Consider the following 20,503-nt stretch of genomic DNA (forward strand, 5'->3'; position numbering starts at 1 on the left):
AAAGAAAGTGGACGGAAGAACTCAGCTAAATGCTCGAAGGCCTCAATCGAGTCTCCCAACGGGTGGGCCTCAAAATGAACAGGGACAAGACTACGGTCATGTCGAATGTTCATGTAGTGTCGACCCTTGTCTTGGTTGAGAATTTGGTTCTTGAAGTTGTTGACGCGTATGTATACCTAGGACTTAGGACGAACCATCCAATTGGGTAGGTCCAACTTCGACAAGGAGGTCAATCGCCGAATCCAACTCAGATGGGCAGCTCAGGAAACTCCGCAATGTCTTTTCGTCCAAAATTCCTCAGTGCTTTAAGACGAAAGTCTTTGACCAATGTGTGTTGCCAGTGATGGCATGTGGATCCGAGACGTGGTGCTTCACTATAGTCTTATAAATAGGCTCAGAGTTGCTCAGCGAGCTATGGAGAGAGCTATGCTTGGGGTTTCTCTACTGGATCGAATCAGAAATGAGGAGATACGTAGAACAACAGGGGTCACCGATATTTAAATCCTGAGAAATACGAAAATGTTAAGTTTGTTAATGCTAAAATTATAGCTTTTAGTGAATTCAGTTACGGATTGCTTTAACAAACAGATCAATGTCTCATGACTCACCAAAAAAGTCTCTTGGGTCACCGAAAAGGTCAGCTAGGGGACGATGACCCAAGAGACAAATTCATGTAAGAACCAGTAAAAAGCATAATATAAACGATAAAACAAAATAAAACAAGTTGCTTTAGAATATTAGACCGTCATGCGTCATGCGTTAAGCTCTATTTTGAACCACAATCATGAAAAACTTATGAAATATCGCGGTAAGTCAGGAGAATTGGAATAAAGACACCGTACCTGTGTAAGAGCCCCAAACGAAATGAACAATGCTAAAAAATGCCGCATCAATGGCGGACCGAGTCATGTGACATTCAGATAGGTTGTCTATTGGTCTAGCCAAGGTCATGCGACGTCATTACATTTACACCTACTTTTAGAATGGTAAGTTAGGGGACTTAGTATTTTTTACTTTCACAGGGACACTTTTTTAAACTGTACTGTAAAATTAAATATTCAAGTTCTGTAGATTGGCACAACGTTTTAAGATACTAACTGCAGTATTTTATTTAAATAACCCATAACATTAAATACTAGTGAACCATTTTTTTACACCAAGACGAAATTAAACATTGAATATATGCACAGGGACACGAAATTTTTGTATGGAAGTGAAAATGTGTCCCCTAGAAAACCAATAATTTATCTATAAATTATAAAATGTATTATTCTATATTTTGTTCAGTTGTCGGTTGATAGTCTAATTCAATTATTAACATAGTAGAATCAATGTATGTCTTATATTTTTTGAAATAAAATAGATTTACCAGTAGTGACACACAAAAACAAGAAATTGTTGATTGACCCAACTAACACTTATGATAGCAAAAGCATGTAAATGATCATTAGTCCTTGCTAATTATTAGATTATTTGCTGTGACTTATTTTAAACCTCCGACGCAAAAATAAGTTTGACCGCTATATGTGTCTGTCTGTCTGTGGCACCGTAGCTCTTAAACGGGTGGACAGATTTGAATGAGGGTTATTTTTATTTGAAATCAGTTTTTCTAGCGATGGTTTTTAGGTATGTTTCATCAAAATCGGTTTAGCCGTTTTTGACATATTGAACTTTGAAGTGACAAAGTCGGGGGTTTTCCAACTTTTTGTTGGTCAGGTTATTTTTCAATAAAAATACACGTCAAGATCGATTGCCTTCTTTCTAATGCTAAAAAAACGATGTATAGCGATTTGCATGCGCAAACTCTGCAAAAATTGGCACAAAAACTGTATGGCGTCCAAAAGATGCTTGCTTGTACAAATTGGAATTCGCTCAGGAATAATTGAGCGCGTAGCCGGACCCTAAGAGCGGCGATTCGTTTGATGAGCTTATGAACAGTTACTTTGCTCACCCGCGACCTTAAGCCGAGTTTAGACTTGCGAGAAAAATCGTGCAAGTTGCGTTATATTGCGGCGCTCGATTGACCACTACAAACTCGTTGGCCTTACGGCCTCGCAATGGGGAAACAATAACATACAACTCGGAATGTACGCGCAATAATGTACGACGTGATAATCCGAAGCATTGTTGCTTCCGATTATCATGGTCGCGTATTATCAGGGCGTACAAAATATTGCGCGCGCAATAATAAATAGACATTTTTCGCCATGGATCGAGTGAGTGAGATCGATATAGTCGGAGCAGATCGCCTCGCTCGCATGCCCTCGCCCTTCGTTTTTTTTATTTCAATCACGGAAGTCGTAAGGCATGATAATCGGAAGACATAATGCTTCGGATTATCACGTCGTACATTATTGCGCGTACATTATTTGGTTCCCTGCTAGTTCGGTACGGGGTGATAATGCACGGCCTGATAATTCGTGCACATAAGCACGGATTATCAGGCCGTGCATTATTAAGCGTGCATTAACAAGTCGTACATTAACTATTACATACATTTATTTTTGGGATTATACAATTAAGCATTGCAGTAGGTGCATTGTTAATTCAGTACTTTATTTGTTATCACTTATTTGACTTTAATCATAAATTATATCTATTTTTTCTTTTTTCTTTTTGAAACTTTTATACTTTGGCATATAAACCATTTCCACAGATCTCTCTCTAAGGTTCTGGCAGAATACCAGCGCTGCGGTCACCCGCAGTTTTATGCTGAGTCAGCGCCTTTTTTCCCATAGCACATGGTATCCACTAATGCACATATTTTAAGATGTTTGTTTTATTTTTTTGTTTTTCAGTTTAGCTAACTCTATTAGGTTAATCTTAACTTTATTAATACCTACCTATGTATAGTTCGATATTGTGTTTTTTTGTGTTATGGTGAAAATAAAGTTTTAATCAATCAATCAATCAATCAATCAACTACACCCCCCGCAATGTAATGCAACTTGCACGATTTCCCTTGCAAATCTAAACTCGGTTTTACGATGGCTGCATTAATGCAACAAGTGCATTCATGCAGCTATGCCTCTACGCTTTAAGAGCACTCACTTCACACAAACCCAACCATCACCACCTCACAACACTGGCGCGTTTCAAACTCGAGCTTATTCTCAAAGCAACACCATTTTCACCATGCTATTTGATGTTGAGTCTCCAGCCCCGGATCTACGTTTTTTACGAACCGGGGGAAAACCTTGATTTTTTTTTTATTCGACTGGATGGCAAACGAGCAAGTGGGTCTCCTGATGGTAAGAGATCACCACCGCCCAGGGGTATTGCAGATGCGTTGCCAACCTAGAGGCCTAAGATGGGATACCTCAAGTGCCAGTAATTTCACCGGCTGTCTTACTCTCCACGCCGAAACACAACAGTGCAAGCGCTGCTGCTTCACGGCAGGATTAGCGAGCAAGATGGTGGTAGCAATCCGGGCGGACCTTGCACAAGGTCCTACCATCTGCATATGGTGATGGTGGCGCCCCCTCCCTTCAGTGTTTGAGAACAACTGTTAAAACTGCCAATGAGTAGCATTTTTCTTCTTTTCTTTATCATTTCTTGTCTCAAGGATTTGCGCCATGAAACTGCCGACCGAGGCAAGTGCCCCGGTTTGCCCCCCCCTTAGATTCGGGGCTGTGAGTCTCTGAGGATAAACTCTGGTTGAGTTTGAAACGCGTCAGTGTTGTGTGGTGGTACAGTTGGGCTTGTGTTATGTGAGTGTTCTTACAGTGTAAAGGCGTGCATAAATGCATCTGTTGCATAGGCGTAGCTATCATAAGGTCGCAGGTGAGCAAAGTAATGAGGGCTATCGCGTATGAATTCGCCGCTAGAGGCGCTAGTGTAGCGTGAGGTCTCCGAAATGTCAAATCTCATAGTTTTTGGGTGAGCTACGCGGGTTTATTTATAATTAGAATAATTTTGTGAATATTTTGCAATATCTGAAATTAATTATGGCAAATATACGTTCCGGGGCAATGAATGTCTGTGTTTTGAGACAGTTTTGTCTTTCGGAAACCTTTGTCCTTCCTTTTTTCCGAACAAAACGGGGACTATGCAACACTGTGGCATGCTCGATATTTTTATGGTACGGTTTTAAGGTGTATTAAATATGATTTTAATCTAACCTTTGTTTTCACGCCCGTAATAACAGACTTTGAAAGCCATACTTAAAAACCTCACGCAACAGTGCGCCATCTAGTGAGACAAAAAACGATAGCCCTCATTGGGTCAGTTCATTGATATGGACTTCCGCAAAGTAACGCCTGATACAATAAGTCATTTTAAGACGAACAAATATTATACACTGCTTTTCACTTAGATTGCGAGCACATTAAACAACAATGATAACAATCATTTGAGTCATATGGAGGCAAAGTTAGCAACATACACTTCCAACAGAAAAGCGTACAATAGTAGATTGTACAACAAGAGCATAAACGAGCCATTTTACCCGAGATTTTCAGATAGCCACCCGAGCCGGTATGGCGAGGGTGGATAGACAAGTCGAGGGGAAAATGGGTTTAATGCTCGAGTTTTAAACTCTGCTTTTCACTTCGATGGCGAGGACATGAAATAGGAACAGTGGCAACAATTTTTCATTTACTTTGTACCTTAAATTGTTCACGTATTACTATTATAAGTATCAATTTTTAGTCTAAGACGAAGATTTTACTTTATGCACTAGAACATAAAAAGTCGTTTTATGTCGCCTAGATCCAGCATAAACACGAACTTTACGAGCAGGAGAAATAAAAAAGATTTTTAGACTTCATGCAGCATCTCCTAAAGTAAAGTAAAACCAGTGGGTGTTCCTGACTTTGCTTCTACCGGGTGTGGCCTGTAATATGAGCAAATAATTAAAACATAGATCATACTCCTCAAATTGAACAACATCAGTTCACAACTTCTTTTGTGTGTGCTTAAGTTTATTCGAAGAAGCAATTTAAAGCAAAATGCTTGATGTTTGTAGGAAGACAGGCGACGTCTTTTGTGTTCTAGGATGGCGTACTTTGATAGCAGTATTTAATTTGTATGAAAAAAGGAAAATTCAAAGACTCCATTATTTTTAAAACGAGGACGATCTATGTTTTAATTTTTTGCTCGTATTACAGGCCACACCCGGTATATGACTCATTTGTTAACCAATGACCATTCATTTACTACCTTCTTTTTCATGCATAATATAAATATAGTATGATTGTAATCTACTTAGAACAAGGACGATAGCAAAATAACTGTTACAGTTTAACACACTAATGAGTAAATGATTAATAAAATTAATAAATAGTATTACAATGAACTGGTCTAAAATAGTGAAATAGTTAGTTCGCCGAATTCTTGTTTCGGCGGATGTCTGTTTCGCCGGATGTTTCGTCGAAAATATTTAAATGCAATGAAATCATGGAAGTAATTTTCTACCAGTTTGAAGTCGGTGCCTCAGAACAAGCCAGCAGGAGTGATTGAAGCCCAATATATAGTACGCAGGTGAGGTAGACGACTATAGTTCCACTCGTGCTGAGACACTAGACTTCAAACTGGTAGAAAATTATTTCTATGGTTTTACTAGCTTTTACCCGCGGCTTCGCACGCGTAAACTATTCGGTGTGGTAGGGTAGCTGCAACTGAAATTTTCAGGATTTTACAAAATTCCCCTGGAAATTTCCAATATTTATATCGTGGTCTTCATTGAGGTTGTGCTGTGAATAACTGTACAAAATTCAAGACTCTAAACCCAGTGCTGAAGTTTCAAAATTTTTCCCTATCCAAATTCAAATGCAAAATTCAAATTCAAATCATTTACTCAGTAAATAGGCCGCAATGGGCACTTTTACACGTCATTTTTTATACTACCAGCGCTTTCGGAAAGACCATCATTGCCAAGAAGAATGCGCCGCAAGAAACTTGGCAGAAAGTCATTTTTTCAAAATAAAATAATTACAAATAAAATACTTAAAAACTACAGTATACCTGAGCACTACCTGTCATCTTGCGTATGAATGTTATAGTTAGCTTATTTATGTGTTGTTATGGTATCTATCTACCTATCTATCTGTTTAGATTTGTTGTGTATGTGTATTGTATGTGTTAGTTTTATGTATTCTTGATACAGCTCTAATCTACTGTAAATTGCACCACCTGCTAAAATGTATTCCTTATTTCTGTCCATTGTAAAGGTTGCCTGGAAGAGATCGCTCTGAAGCGATAAGGCCGCCTATTGCTTACCTTAGAAAATCTCTATGTATATACTTGTGTTTTCTGTACTGTTTACTGTATTGGTGTGCAATAAAGAGTTATTGTATTATATTGTATACAATTAAAGAAAAAAATACGAAATAATAATAATAATAATACAGGGATGTATGGGGTCCCTTAGTTACAAAACTATACCGTGGGAATATCGGGATAAAAAGTAGCGTACTTATGTGTTATTCCAGACATACCTACGGCTACCTACATCCAAATTTCATGCCTCTAAGCCTAGCGGTTGTTATTTCGACATTTTATTCCTAGGTATCCCGTGGTAATATCGGGTCAAAAAGTCGTCTTTGTGTTTTTCTAGACATCCAGCTTCCTACATACCAAATTTCATGACTCTTAAGCTCAGCGGTTAATATTTCAAGATTTTATCCCTATCCCGTGGGAATATCGGGGTAAAAAATAGATTATGTGTTATTCCAGAGGTCCAGCTACCTACATACCAAATTTCATGGCTCTAAGCCCAGTGGTTGTTATTTCGAGATTTTATCCCTAGGTATCCCGTGGGAATATCGGGTCAAAAAGTCGCTTATGTGTTATTCCAGACGTCTAGCTACCTACATACTAAATTTCATGACTCTAAGCCCAGCGGTTATTATTTCAAGATTTTATCCCTATTCCGTAGGAATATCGGGGTAAAAAATAGCCTATGTGTTATTTCAGAGGTCCAGCTACCTACATACCAAAATTCATGGCTCTAAACCCAGTGGTTGTTATTTCGAGATTTTATCCCTAGGTATCCCGTGGGAATATCGAGTCAAAAAGTCCCTTACGTGTTATTCCAGACGTCCAGTTACCTACGTACCAAATTTCATGACTCTAAGCCCAGCGGTTATTATTTCAAGATTATATCCCTATCCCGGGGGAATATCGGGATAAAAAGTAGCCTATGTGTTATTCCAGAGGTCCAGCTACCTACATACTAAATTTCATGGCTCTAAGCCCTGCGGTTGTTATTTCAAGATTTTATCCCTAGGTATCCCGTGGGAATATCGGGTCAAAAAGTTACCTATCTGTTATTCCAAACGTCCAACTACCTACATATCAAATTTCATGACTCTAAGCCCAGAGGTTGTTATTTCGAGATTTTATCCCTATCCCGTGGGAATACCGGGATAAAAAGTATCCTATGTTTTAATCCAGGTTATAAACTAACTTTTCGCCAAATTTCATCCAAATCCGTCCAGCCGTTTCAGCGTGAAAAAGTAACAAACATACTCACTCACTCACTCACTCACATACTCACTCACAAACTTTCACATTTATAATATTAGTAGGATTGTAGTCAGTTTAATTTTTTGTTGTTTTTTTAACCTCCTCCTTTTTTTAAGTCGGTTAAATAATGCTATACTATGTCTAATAAGGTTACGCCAATGATCCTAATTATATTAATGCAAGTCTTTCTTACTCACATGTATAAAATAAAAGAAAAGAAGAAAAGAAAGTAATAAGAAAGAAGAATAGAGAAATCTTGATATTTCCATAGTTTTGCTTAACTGAAAAATTCGACGAAACAAGACTCCGACGAAACAACAATCCGGCGAATCGGGAACTAATCGAAACATCTTAAAATATGATTTCTAAATTATGTACTAACCGAACAATTCGACGTTGCCCTCGTCAGTTCCAAGTTTGTTTTGGGCCTTGCACGTGAACAGACCGTATTGGCGCTTCTCTATTGTGATCACACGCAGCGTCGTGTCGGTGAACTCGTCAGCTGTCGCGAAGTGGGAGATCCTGCGACAAATAATATAGTTAAGGTACTAAGCTAAGCTGCTAAGGTACTTTCAAAAGCATAAATGTATATATAAATAAATATCATGGGATACTTGACACCAATTGACCCAGTCCCAAACTAAGCAAAGCTTGTATTATGGATACTAGGCAACGGATAAACATACTTATATAGATAAATACATATTAAACAAGACCCGAGAACAAACATTCGTATTATTCATACAAATATCTGCCCCGGCTGGGAATTGAACCCGGGACCTTAAGTGTCGTAGTTAGGTTCTCTAACCACTTGGCTATCCGGTCGTCAAATATTTTTGCATTCGACTGTACAGGTACAGGTACACATGCTATACTTGGTTTGAATAGGTATTTAACTAATTGTAAACAAAATTCAGCTGCCAAATTTGGTAAATTCAAGGATTTTAAACATTATACTTATCTAAATTAAGATTGTTTTTTTGGAATCTTTTTGTATTTTTTATTTCAATTCCAAATTTTTACTTTTACGGTCATGCCGTAAAACCTAAATTGAAAATACAAACTGAAATATAGATGCACAGAAAAACCAGAAAAATAAGACCATCACTGGGAATCGAACCCAGGTCCTCGGTATTCCGTCACCGGTACAGACACGTCATGGTTCCTAAAGGGCTCTACCCATTCCACCGTGTCATACCATGAACGTAATAGCAACGTGTCTTGTGTCTTAAGGGCGGCAAATAAGGAAATACGAACGAGTCTATTAGAAAGCTTTAGAAGGCTTTAATGAGTCGATGTTCGTAATTCTAGTACCGCCCGTGCGGCATACAATGTTTTTCATCACATTTGCGAGTAAAATTGTATATTTCTAAAGGAAAAAACTAATATTTTTTCACAAATTGCCGATACCGTTGACTAAGATCTTGGCAGCGCGTATGTAGAATTAAAGTTGTACCTGTAATGTTGGTTGTTGGACAGTTGGAACTCCCCTTTCAGCCACGTGATAGCCGGCGGGGGGTACGCCTCCACGTGGCATTCGAGATCCATGTCGTATTGAAGTGCCTGCGAACGGTTCATCATCATCATCATCATCCCAGCCTATATACGTCCCACTGCTGGGCACAGGCCTCCTCTCAGAACAAGAGGGCTTGGGCTATAGTTCCCACGCAGGCCCAGTGCGGATTGGGAACTTCACACGCACCATTGAATTGCTTCGCAGGATTGTGCAGGTTTCCTCACGATGTTTTCCTTCACCGCAAAGCTCGTGGTAAATTTCAAATGTAATTCCGCACATGAATTTGGAAAAACTCAGAGGTGCGAGCCGGGGTTTGAACCCACGACCCTCTGCTTGAGAGGCGTTAGGTCAAACCACTAGGCCACCACGGCTGCGAACGGTTGTCCAGTATTAAATCACTAGTAATAGCGAATTAGTCCGTTAATTGAACAAAAAATTATGAAGACACAGCCAGTTTAAGATCCGCGTGACGCTGACGCGTTCCGTACTCAACCAGAGTCCATCATCAGAACGTAGTCTAACATTTAGTAGGATGGTAAATGGCTGTGTTGCTCTGATGAACTCTGGTTGACTTCGATACTCGTTAGCGTAGTGTGGTGGTGAGGACAGTAGGGTTTGTGTTATGTGTGTGTTCTTACATCGTGGAGGAGGAAGAGCTGAATGAACATACATTTGTTCATAGACGTACTATCGTTAGGTCGAGCAATAAATATATATATATATATATATATATATATATATATATATATTTATTCGATTATTTCGATTATTTATTTTATTCAATATTTATTCGACAGGATGGCAAACGAGCAAGTGGGTCACCTGATGGGCAGAGGTCTTGCAGATGCGTTGCCAACCTAGAGGCCTAAGATAGGATACCTCGAGTGCCAGTAATTTCACCGGTTGTCTTACTCTCCACGCCGAAACACAACAGTGCAAGCGCTGCTGCTTCACGGCAGGATTAGCGAGCAAGATGGTGGTAGCAATCCGGGCGGACCTTGCACAAGGTCCTACCACCTGCCAAACCTGTTTATAGTTAACTGACATAAAGACTGTATCTGCTGCTGTTGGGAGCAAATTTTGTAGTTATTTACTTATGAAATCATCGGTCACATGAGACCTCATTGATGTTTATCAATGTAAAAATGCAGCATCGATTCTCGGTGATCATTCGTCAATTCATTTCCTTAACCATTTCAACGCCAACGACTCATACATACAGACCGCAGCGCCTATATATATATACGTCCACTACTTCAATGCAAAAGCAACCTTCGTTCAATTGTGTTAAGGTTCAATTTAAGGCATTGCAACATAGAAGCCTGGCGTATCCTGGTGATGTCCTTTGTATTTGATGCGGCGAAAAGGTTAAGAATTTAAGTTGTGTTAGACTTTGAAATAATAGTCTCTTTCTTACCCTTAATTTGGCAGTGTACAGTATATTTGACAACATTGGCTTGCTTTTTTTTATACATAGAATTATTAGGACTCAAAAATTACGACGAGGCTAGAATTACGAACTTTTTTATTTTTGTCAATTTAAACACATACTTTTAATTTTAATAATATAAAAAAAAAAACAGAAGATTTTGTCTTTCTTTTAATAGTTTCCTGTCAATGTTTTAGGGCCACAACTTTTGAACTTTAAGTTATATACTTCATCATCATTCATTCATCCCAGCCTATATACGTCCCACTGCTGGGCACAGGCCTCCTCTCAGAACAAGAGGGCTTGGGCCAGAGTTCCCACGCGGGCCCAGTGCGGATTGGGAACTTCACACGCACCATTGAATCGCTTCGCAGGTTTGTGCAGGTTTCCTCACGATGTTTTCCTTCACCGCAAAGCTCGTGGTAAATTTCAAATGTAATTCCGCACATGAATTTCGAAAAACTCAGAGGTGCGAGCCGGGGTTTGAACCCACGACCCTCTGCTTGAGAGGCGACGAGGTCAAACCACTAGGCCACCACGGCTTCATACGGCACGGATTATATACTTAACAGAGTTCTATTATAGACTAGTTTTCTTCATTTTTAGTTTTTTTAAGGCAGTCCGGTTTTCGATATGGTAAGGTAACCTAAAATGTAATATTCTGAACTGACACAGCTACAAAAAGAGCGGATTGCACAAAAGAAGAATGAATACAATGATTGAGTAAAATGTCAAAAGACATGTTCTTGTGTGCGTGACCTCAACTCCGGTGGATCATACTGTATGATTTGATTAATATAATAATATATTGAATCTTAGAAGGCTAGAAACACACCTGTCCCAGCCTAGGTCTCGGCACAGTGACAACCGGCGCGAACTCAACTTCCAGATTGATGTTCCGCCTGGCTCCCTTGCCGACTCCGTTCTCGGCCACGCAGTAGTATGTCCCGCGGTCTTCCTTGTGGACCGACGCTATCTTCAACAGGTTGCCTCTGAAAGTAATAGTAGTTTATGTGACTGTTACATAATTAGACGCATTAAATAATTTATTGAATCAGGCGTTACTTTGCGGAGGTCCATATCAATGAACTAAGAGAATTTCCTTGCTCACCCGCGACCTTACGATAGCTAAGCTTATGCAAAATTATGCGTGTTCATGCAGTTCCTCCACCTCCACACTGTAAGAACACACACAAATCACACAAACCCATCTATCACCACCACCACACTACACCGACGCGTTTCGAACTCAACCAGAGCTCATCTTCAGAGTGACACAACCGTACACCATGCTACCAGTTGTTAGACTAACGAACCACAACCACCGTTTTAACTTGTCACTGTAACTCCCCAAGTACCCACATACGTTTTATGAAACAAAACAAAACTACCCACAAATTATTAATATTTTTTTTAAACCGTCCTTCAAATCTACCTTGATTTTTATTTATTTACTGTCAAGACATGTTTTATTAACTACCATTGCTGAAATTAGATCCAAGCCGTAGCAAGGGAGATGAAACTAAATTTACCTGCTCATTAATAATAGACCCCATACTGTTGTATCTAATTATCTCCATGCATTCTAAAACATCGAGACGAAACCCCTTGCCACAATAATGTAACACTTCATACGAATCTGAGTCCGATAAAGAATGATTTAGTTCCAACAAATGTTTGGCAAAATTCGACTTATCTGGATGCTCATTCCTATAAGCCGAAACATGCTCTTTAAATCTAGCATTAAAACTGCGTCCTGTCTGACCAACATATACTTTACTGCAGTCATTACAAGTGAGCTTGTATACATCCGATCTAGTTCCTTTATCTACCTTCTCTTCGTGGTTACAAAGTTTAGAGTACAAAGAGTTGTTAGTCTTAAAGGCTACCTTAACATTGTTTGATTTTAAAATACCACAAATTCTATCAGACAAACGACCAACGTATGAAATGCTACACCTATATTTATTAGAAGACTGCGATGATAACACGGCGTAAAGCATGCTATTCACTATCCGTGCCTGCTTCTTCTGAACCAAACTATTGACCATTGATTTAGTATAACCATTCGACAACGCTATCTGATAAATAGTATTTAACTCGCAATCAAAATGTTCCCTAGAAAGAGGTTCAGTTAACAACCTATGTACATAACAATGAAAAGCTGCTAATTTATGCTGCCACGGGTGATTAGATGATGCTGGTATCACGGCATCTGTGTACGTGGGCTTTCGGTAAATTTTGAATTGGTGTTTATTATTAAATCTAGTAATTGTCAAATCCAAAAAGTTTAACGAAAATTTTTCTTTTAATTCTTTTTTAAATTTTATTTTAACATGTTTGTTATTTAAACCTTTCACAAACAAGTCGAGCTGTCTTATACTTCCCCTCCAGCACAGAATTAAATCATCAACATACCTATAATAATACACAATATTATTGTTACCCACAATGTACCTATTTTCAAAGTAATCCATAAAAATATCTGCCATTAATGGACTCAGAGGTGATCCCATTGCTAAACCATCACTCTGTAAATAATACTGTCCATTAAACCGGAAATAATTTTGCTTCATGCATAAAGTTACCAAATTAATTAATTCACAAACCTCCCCAGGATGTAAACGCTTCCTTTCCAAATGGTTTTTAAGAATAACTATTGTCTCACTATATAATACATTAGTAAATAAACTATCTACATCTAAAGAAAGCAATGTTGCGTTAGGCGGAATGCTGTTATCTTTAATTTTTCCGAACTATTCTTCAAACTGTATGATGGGGTAAAAGAAGATTTTACACGAATAACACTATTTAATTTCCTTGCCAATTTATATGCTGGAGCACTCACATATGAGACGACTGGACGAACTGGCACATTATCCTTATGAATTTTAGACAATCCATACAGAATTTCTATTTATAATGCATTGTTTGAGTTAATTTAAAATGTCGGTTCTTTTATCTTTTCATTGTACTCGTAGTGTCTACTCTGTTGTCTGATATCCTGTCAGGCGGACAATCGTTATCGTGTCTGTCGTTCGTAATGTTATAATTTTGCTATCTTTTTATTATAACGATCCCTCGTGGAAAACAAAACTGTTTTTTTTTTAAATCTTTTTTTATCTCAATACATACTTGAAATTATTAGCATTTGTATTTTTTTCAATATTATTGTTAATCTTATTTAATATTACCTTTGACGACTTCAATACAGATACTTGTAACTGTCATTTTTGTAATTTATGATGTATTATATTGAATTAATGAATAAACTAATATTGTTCGAAGGTTAACTGGAAGAGATCCCTTTAAGGGATAAGTTCGCCTCTGTACATCTTATTATCCTGTGTTCTGTTCTTTTCATGTGTTTTATGTAAAACAATGAGTTTTACAATACAATACAATAAATATTTGACGACCAGATGGCCAAGTGGTTAGAGAACCTAACTACGAAGCTTGAGGTCCCGGGTTCGATTCCCGTGTCGGGGCAGATATTTGTATGAAAAATACGAATGTTTGTTCTCGGGTCTTGGGTGTTTAATATGTATTTAATATGTTCTATCTATGTAATTAATTTTATCCGTTGCTTAGTACCCATAACACAAGCTTTGCTAAGCTTACTTTGGGACTAGGTCGATTGGTGTGAATTGTCCCGTGATATTAATTAATTTATTTAAATTTCAATTTTTTTGCTAATGGCAGTTTCTACCTGTAGATAGACCCTCCGGTCGGCAATATGGCGTTGTTCTCGCGTCGCCACGATATCTTCGGCGGCGGGAACCCGCCAGCGTAGCACTCCATCACCGCACCTGGGAATTAACAATAAAACTATGATTTTTTGCGCCGCCATATTGTCTGAAAAAAAAAACCGGCCAAGAGCGCGTCGGACACGCCCGAAATAGGGTTCCGTAGCCATTACGAAAATATTAAGTAATATTTTTCCAAGGATTTTGTATTTTATACGGAATCTTCCAAGTTTAGGTATATTTTATACCTTAGGCTGCTAATTACTCTTAAACTACTAATAATTCTCAAGCAAACTTAACCGTTATAGTTTTCCTTGAAAGTTTGATATACTTACTCTAACTACCATCCTGAATTTTTAAAAAAATTTACACCATTTTTTAGATTTTAGAGGTGAGGACGCTCGATTTTCATGAAAATTTGCACTTTAAAGTTGAATATTTCACAAACAAATCACTGAATCGAAAAATTGTCTTAGCAAACCCCTAATGGTTTTAAAAGACCTGTCTAACAATACCCCACACTATAGGGTTCGATCAGAAAAAAAATCACCCCACTTTACGTCTATGGGAGGTACCCTAAAAAAAAATTTATTTTTATTTTTTTACTGTACCATTTTGTCGGCATAGTTTATATATATATCCGTGCAAAATTACAGCTTTCTAGCATTGATAGTTCCTGAGCAAAGCCGCGGACGGACAGACAGACAGACAGACATGGCGAAACTATAAGGGTTCCGTTTTTGCCATTTTGGCTACGGAACCCTAAAAACGACAATTCACCGTTCAATGTTGAATTTAAACAACCGTCCACCGAACAGTTATAACTTTTTTTTGTCGCTCCATTATTGTACAAAAAAAGTTCAGACTCGTGTCTCAAGCGGGTGGCACTCGCGCTCGCACTGGTCCCAACCGGTCCGAGATATCGTGTTCGTGAGCAGTGTCTATGTGTGTGTTGCTCGAGCGCACTTTGTATTTAGATTGAATGTGGGCTATCGCGTATCAATTCGCCGCTAGAGGCGCTAGTGTAGCGTGAGGTCTCCGAAATGTCAAATCTCGTAGTTTTTGGGTGAGCTACGCGAGTTAATTTATAATTAGAATAATATTGTGAATATTTTGCATTACCTGAAATTAATTATGGCAATTATGCGTTACGGGGCAATGAATGTCTGTGTTTTGAGACATTTTTGTCTTTCGGAAACCTTTGTCCTCCCTTTTTTTCCGAACAAAGCGGGACTACGCAACATTGCGGTTCCTCGATATTTTTTATGGTACGGTTTTAAGGCGTATTAAATATGATTTTAATCTAAACTTTGTTTTCACATCCGTAATAACAGACTGAAAGCCACACTTAAAAATCTCACGCAACAGAGGCGCCATCTAAAAAGACAAAAAACGATAGCCCTCATTCTGTACATCTGTCTGTTTTGTGGTAGCGCTAACTAATTTGATACTCACTCTCCCCTTCACTGGCGACGAGGGAGCGTGTAGAGTTGTCAGAGATGATTGGAGGACGGCGAACTTGCAGTTCCACTTCAGCTGTGATCTTGTTGCTCACTGAGATGATCACTTGGCATTGGTACCAGCCGGCGTCTGTTTCTTGGATGTCTTTTATCTAAAAAAAAAAAAAAGTTTTTTTGTATGTACAGTTAAGTGTAAAAATATGAACTTATTCAAAGTTTCAAAAATAAGTACCACAGACTCTTATTCCGACGTAATAAGGCCGTAGTAACATATTTTTGAGTGGTTCGAATATATCCTTATTTTTGCACTCTACTGTACCTACAAGCTGTTTTTGGTGAATGTAGCTTCTATGAACTATTTTTAATGATAAAGTTAATAAAAAAATACAAATCATTCACTCTTTGTCAGTCCCCAACTGATTGCTCCTTTCATCCACTCAAAGGTTGACTGGTAGAGACCCCTTAATTAAAGGGATAAGTCCGCCTTTGTACACGCATTGTGTGATAAGTAAATAAATCAAATTAAAAAATAGAAAGTTTGTCAATTGTATTTTTTTGTTTATTTTGTACAATAAAGAGGTCACATACATACATACAAGTAGTTATTTAGAACTTTACATTATTTAACAGAGTTCAAATTTGTTTTCCCTCTACATAGCCAAGCGAATTATCTTGTTGAAGTGGCAATGGACAGGTCACAGCAAATGGCCGTAGGGCCCGAAAAGTTCTCGTATTAAGACTGCGGATCGGCAAGTGCAGCGTAGGACGTCCACCACCAAGATGGACGGATGACCTGGCCCTATACCGAAGTGCAAAATTCGAACTTCGTATCTTGCCGTCCCGTTGACCCTAATGGTATTTGATACGAGAGTAAGAGGACACGAACGATACGAACTTCGATTTTCGTAGTAGCGCAGCAGCAGGCCTACTAGCCTACTACGAAACTCGAAGTTCGTGTCGTGCGGTCCCTCTGACACTTATACAATACAAATATTCTTTATTGCACACCATAAATCAGTACAAAAAACTTATAATATAAACACTTAGATTCAGGGTAGACAATAAGCGGTCTTATCGCTTTGGAGCGATCTCTTCCCGACAACCATTTGGGTACATGAACTTAAGGTTATGTCAAACAAAAATAGATGTCAAATAATTTAATACGAGAGCGAGAGGGACGGTACGATACGAACTTCGAGTTTCGAGTTTCGTAGTAGCCCTGCACCTTTGAGCCGCGGGTTCACGGTGGATGCAGGCTGCTTCCAACCGCAGTAACTGGAGCTATATGGCAGAGGCCTATGCCCAATAGGGGATGTCCTACGGCTGATATGGTAATGATTAGTAGGGAGGGATGTGCCGAATATTCGTTTTATCATAGTAAAAGAGAACAAGTAGGTTCACTAGTCACTACGAACAAAAGTACATCGCGCGGCTTAAATGTGTGCGCGCCGGTTGGCGCCGGTACGCACTCACTGTTAATTTAAGGAGGATTAAGTTATATTTAGTCAAGGCTATGTTTCGATTTTAGCTCGCTCATCTTGCGCTCGCTTCGCGAGATGATCACCTTTTACGATCACTCGTACTTACGTATTTTTTGTATTAGGTATAGTTGTAAATTAGTAGTATATAAGTGTAGTGTGATAGTTTCGTGCAAGGACACATAAAAAATAATAGATACCTAAATAAATATGAACAATATAGTTATAGTATTATGTGTAGGAAACACGAGTAGTATGTACACAGTCGCCATCGCCACTTCGGCGAATTTATAAATAATATTTGTAAATTTAGTATAATAATAGAGCGGCAAAGAATCTTCTTTCTTTAGACACACATATTAGACAATTTCAAGTTAACTTTCATACTAAAATTATTGGCAGGTAGGTAATTAATTAATCTAAAATAGACATCTACAACCCTAAGCGTCCGCGCCGGAGTAGGCAGTTAAGTCTCCTAAAGGGTCGGAGTGTGCATACTTGTTCTCTTATACTATGGTTTTATATTCGGTATTCGGCAGGTTTACCGAATATTCGTATTCGGCCGAAAATTCGGCTAAATCACCGAATGTTCGGCAAACTTTTTATTGTATTGAGCCATGTATGAGTTTAGTGTTAGTGTGTGTTTATGAGGTATAGTGAGGCTTCGTTTTTGTTGAAACTGTAGCATTATTTCCAATAACAATAGATAAAAATATGGTTATTAATTAAAAACAAAATATAAGTATGTAGCTGTTTTGAGATTAAGCTACAGTGATCTTTATTATAAAATAATATAATATTATAAACAATCAGGTCTTTATTGTGAGGATGTTTTGTTTTAATCAAGAGTTGCATGAGTAAATTACAACATTTCAACAAAAAAATAATCATATTTTTAGTTTTTACTTAGGACTCACTTATGCCGAATATTCGGTTCGGTAAAAGTTTTACCGAAAATTTGGCCGAATATTCGTATTCGGTGAAACCCATTTTCGGCCCATCTCTATAATGATTAGTTAAACTTACCGATAGTGTGTAAGTAGCAGAAGCAGCGTCGAACCGTAGAGAGAATCTCGAGTCTCGGATGATAAGGCCCGAGTTTGTGGAGAGGGGCAGAGCCTCCGTCGTCTTTTGTCGGTCGTATTTTAGCTGGAACAAATGGAGTATTAGAGGAATGCTCATCATCATCATTCGGTCTTATTAATTTATCACTTTTATCAAGATGGTTAAACTGAAAGTTATGATTAAAAAATTGTGATGATTGAAACAATTGTTTTTGTATGACAATACCTTTTTGTTGTTTAAGATACTATTTTGCAATTATACTGTTATATCAAAGTAGAAATATATTTATCGTCAAAAGTATTACAACATAAGATGGTTAAAATAACTGAAGGGAACTTAGACATAAAAATATTGGTGATTATTTGAAACCAAATGTTTATTATAGTATAACTTTAAAAAACATATTTTATGTTAACAAATGATTAACGATCTCACTAATTACGTTTAATAGTAGTCGAAACTAGGCTGAATAAAGATATGCTGAATATAGCCTGAATGGCTTCGAGAAAAGTATGGTACGGCCGTGCCATTGTTTTTCTTTTGCTCGATTTGGCGATTTCCTTGTTTTCATATTATATTTTTATATTTGACGACCGGATGGCTAAGTGGTTAGAGCACCTGACTACGAAGCTTGAGGTCCTGGGTTCGAATCCCGGCCGGGGCAGATATTTGTGTGAATAACACGAATGTTTGTTCTCGGGTCTTGGATGTTTAATATGTATTTAAATATGTATTTATCTATATAAGTATGTTTATCCGTTGCCTAGTATCCATAGTACAAGCTTTGCTTAGTTTGGGACTAGGTCAATTGGTGTCAAGTGTCCCATGATATATATTTATATTAGTGTTTCAATTGAACCACTCTGCCCCATCTTCTTTATACACTTTAGGTTTCCTATATTATTATGAGCTGGAGCCTTATTGTGTGTTTTAATTAGGAGCCTGATAGTCTATCTTTAAACAAATACCAGTAACATCTTTGTAAATACAAGAGATATATAATTACACCAGGCTAAGTGAAAATTGGAGTTAATGTGAGTTTTTTTTTGTTTACGTTCATCCTACCAACTTTTTCATTAAAATTATATCTACGTTATATTATTTTATGTTTATTTATATTGTTACAGAGAAAAACAGTTATTTAATCGATATCAAGACGAAGGAACTTTGCTGCATCGTCAAAGATCGGGTAGACCACGACTCATAGATACGCCGCAGCGCCAAGCTATGGTCTGGGAATACTGAATGTGTGCTGATGACCCGGGAGAACTTGTCAGAATATCCAGTCGAGCGAACGGTGTTAATTATGCCAGTTTGCTACAGGAGACCATGTTGCCCACTGTTAGAAATTGTCTATCCAGAAGAACAAGTGCCGTGCATAACGATCGTGCAAGATAACTGCCCAATACACCGGTCGCGTATTGTGCAAGACTGGTTTGATCAACACATAAATAATATTAAAGTAGTTCCTTGGCCTTCCAGATCACCGGATTTAAATGCCATTGAAAATTTATGGGGTGTTTTAACCATGCCCAACGTTGGGATAACCAAAATGAGCGAACTCCGGAAACGTTAGAAGCCTACTGTGTAAAAATATGGGACAGTGTTCGCGGCTCTAATATGTGTGAAAATCTAGTTGCATCGATGCGATTATTTTTGCAAGCAGTTATCGACAATCATGGTGGTTACAACAGTCATTAAAGTATTTTTTTTAACAAAAAAGTAAAACAGACCATAAAAATAAAAAAAATAACAAAAAATGGAACCGACTATAAAACCCTAAAATGTTTTTAAGGGTTTTATACTCAGATCCCTAACTTTCCAAAAAATGGAACCGACTATAAAACCCTAAAATATTTTTAAGGGTTTTATAGTCAGATCCCTTTTTTGTTATTTTTTTGGATTCGGTTTTACTTTTTTGTTAAAAAAATTCTTTATTTGTCACTTTTTAGTGATTCGTAGCCAAAGTACATCTCACAATGATTCCATGAAGCACAAACATGGCTTAGTTACGTTGTTTAATAACAGAGTTCCGTTGCCTACCTTCCGGCTTCAGCATCAGATCAGTTCGAATGAATCATTAACTTAAAGCTCCTTCTTAGTCGCTTATCTAGGTATATTAATAATGATCGTTTATAGACGAGCGAGCATTACTTAGCTTTGACGAGTTCCATTGGTCATCTACGGTCTTCTTCATCAGGTCCAGTTTACCAAATGATACTTTCTAAATGTAAATGCTTATCTTAATGCTAAAAATGCCAAAATCGCCATAGGTGTGCCTATAAAATTTGAGGTTTGCCCTCGTTTATCCTAGGATCCCATCATCAGATCTTGATGTGGTG

General features: G+C 38.0%; 2 protein-coding genes across 3 annotated transcripts in view; one reads left to right on the top strand and one right to left on the bottom strand.

The window, feature by feature from the left end:
• Positions 1-20,503, top strand: part of LOC141443939 (uncharacterized) — a 215,344-nt gene that overhangs the window by 80,528 nt on the left and 114,313 nt on the right. The gene's annotated exons all lie outside the window — the stretch shown is intronic.
• Positions 1-20,503, bottom strand: part of LOC141443990 (lachesin-like) — a 40,193-nt gene that overhangs the window by 9,909 nt on the left and 9,781 nt on the right. For both annotated transcript variants that reach the window (XM_074109438.1, XM_074109437.1), the window contains exons 3-8: positions 18,123-18,245; positions 15,614-15,770; positions 14,122-14,221; positions 11,248-11,404; positions 8,924-9,030; positions 7,850-7,989 (exon numbers count right to left, since the gene is read on the bottom strand). In XM_074109438.1, the coding sequence (XP_073965539.1) occupies positions 7,850-7,989; positions 8,924-9,030; positions 11,248-11,404; positions 14,122-14,221; positions 15,614-15,770; positions 18,123-18,245 (784 nt within the window). The remainder of the gene's footprint in view (positions 1-7,849; positions 7,990-8,923; positions 9,031-11,247; positions 11,405-14,121; positions 14,222-15,613; positions 15,771-18,122; positions 18,246-20,503) is intronic.

This window comes from Choristoneura fumiferana, chromosome 28, assembly GCF_025370935.1.
Source record: "Choristoneura fumiferana chromosome 28, NRCan_CFum_1, whole genome shotgun sequence".
In the NCBI taxonomy this organism is placed as follows: Eukaryota; Metazoa; Arthropoda; class Insecta; order Lepidoptera; family Tortricidae; genus Choristoneura; species Choristoneura fumiferana.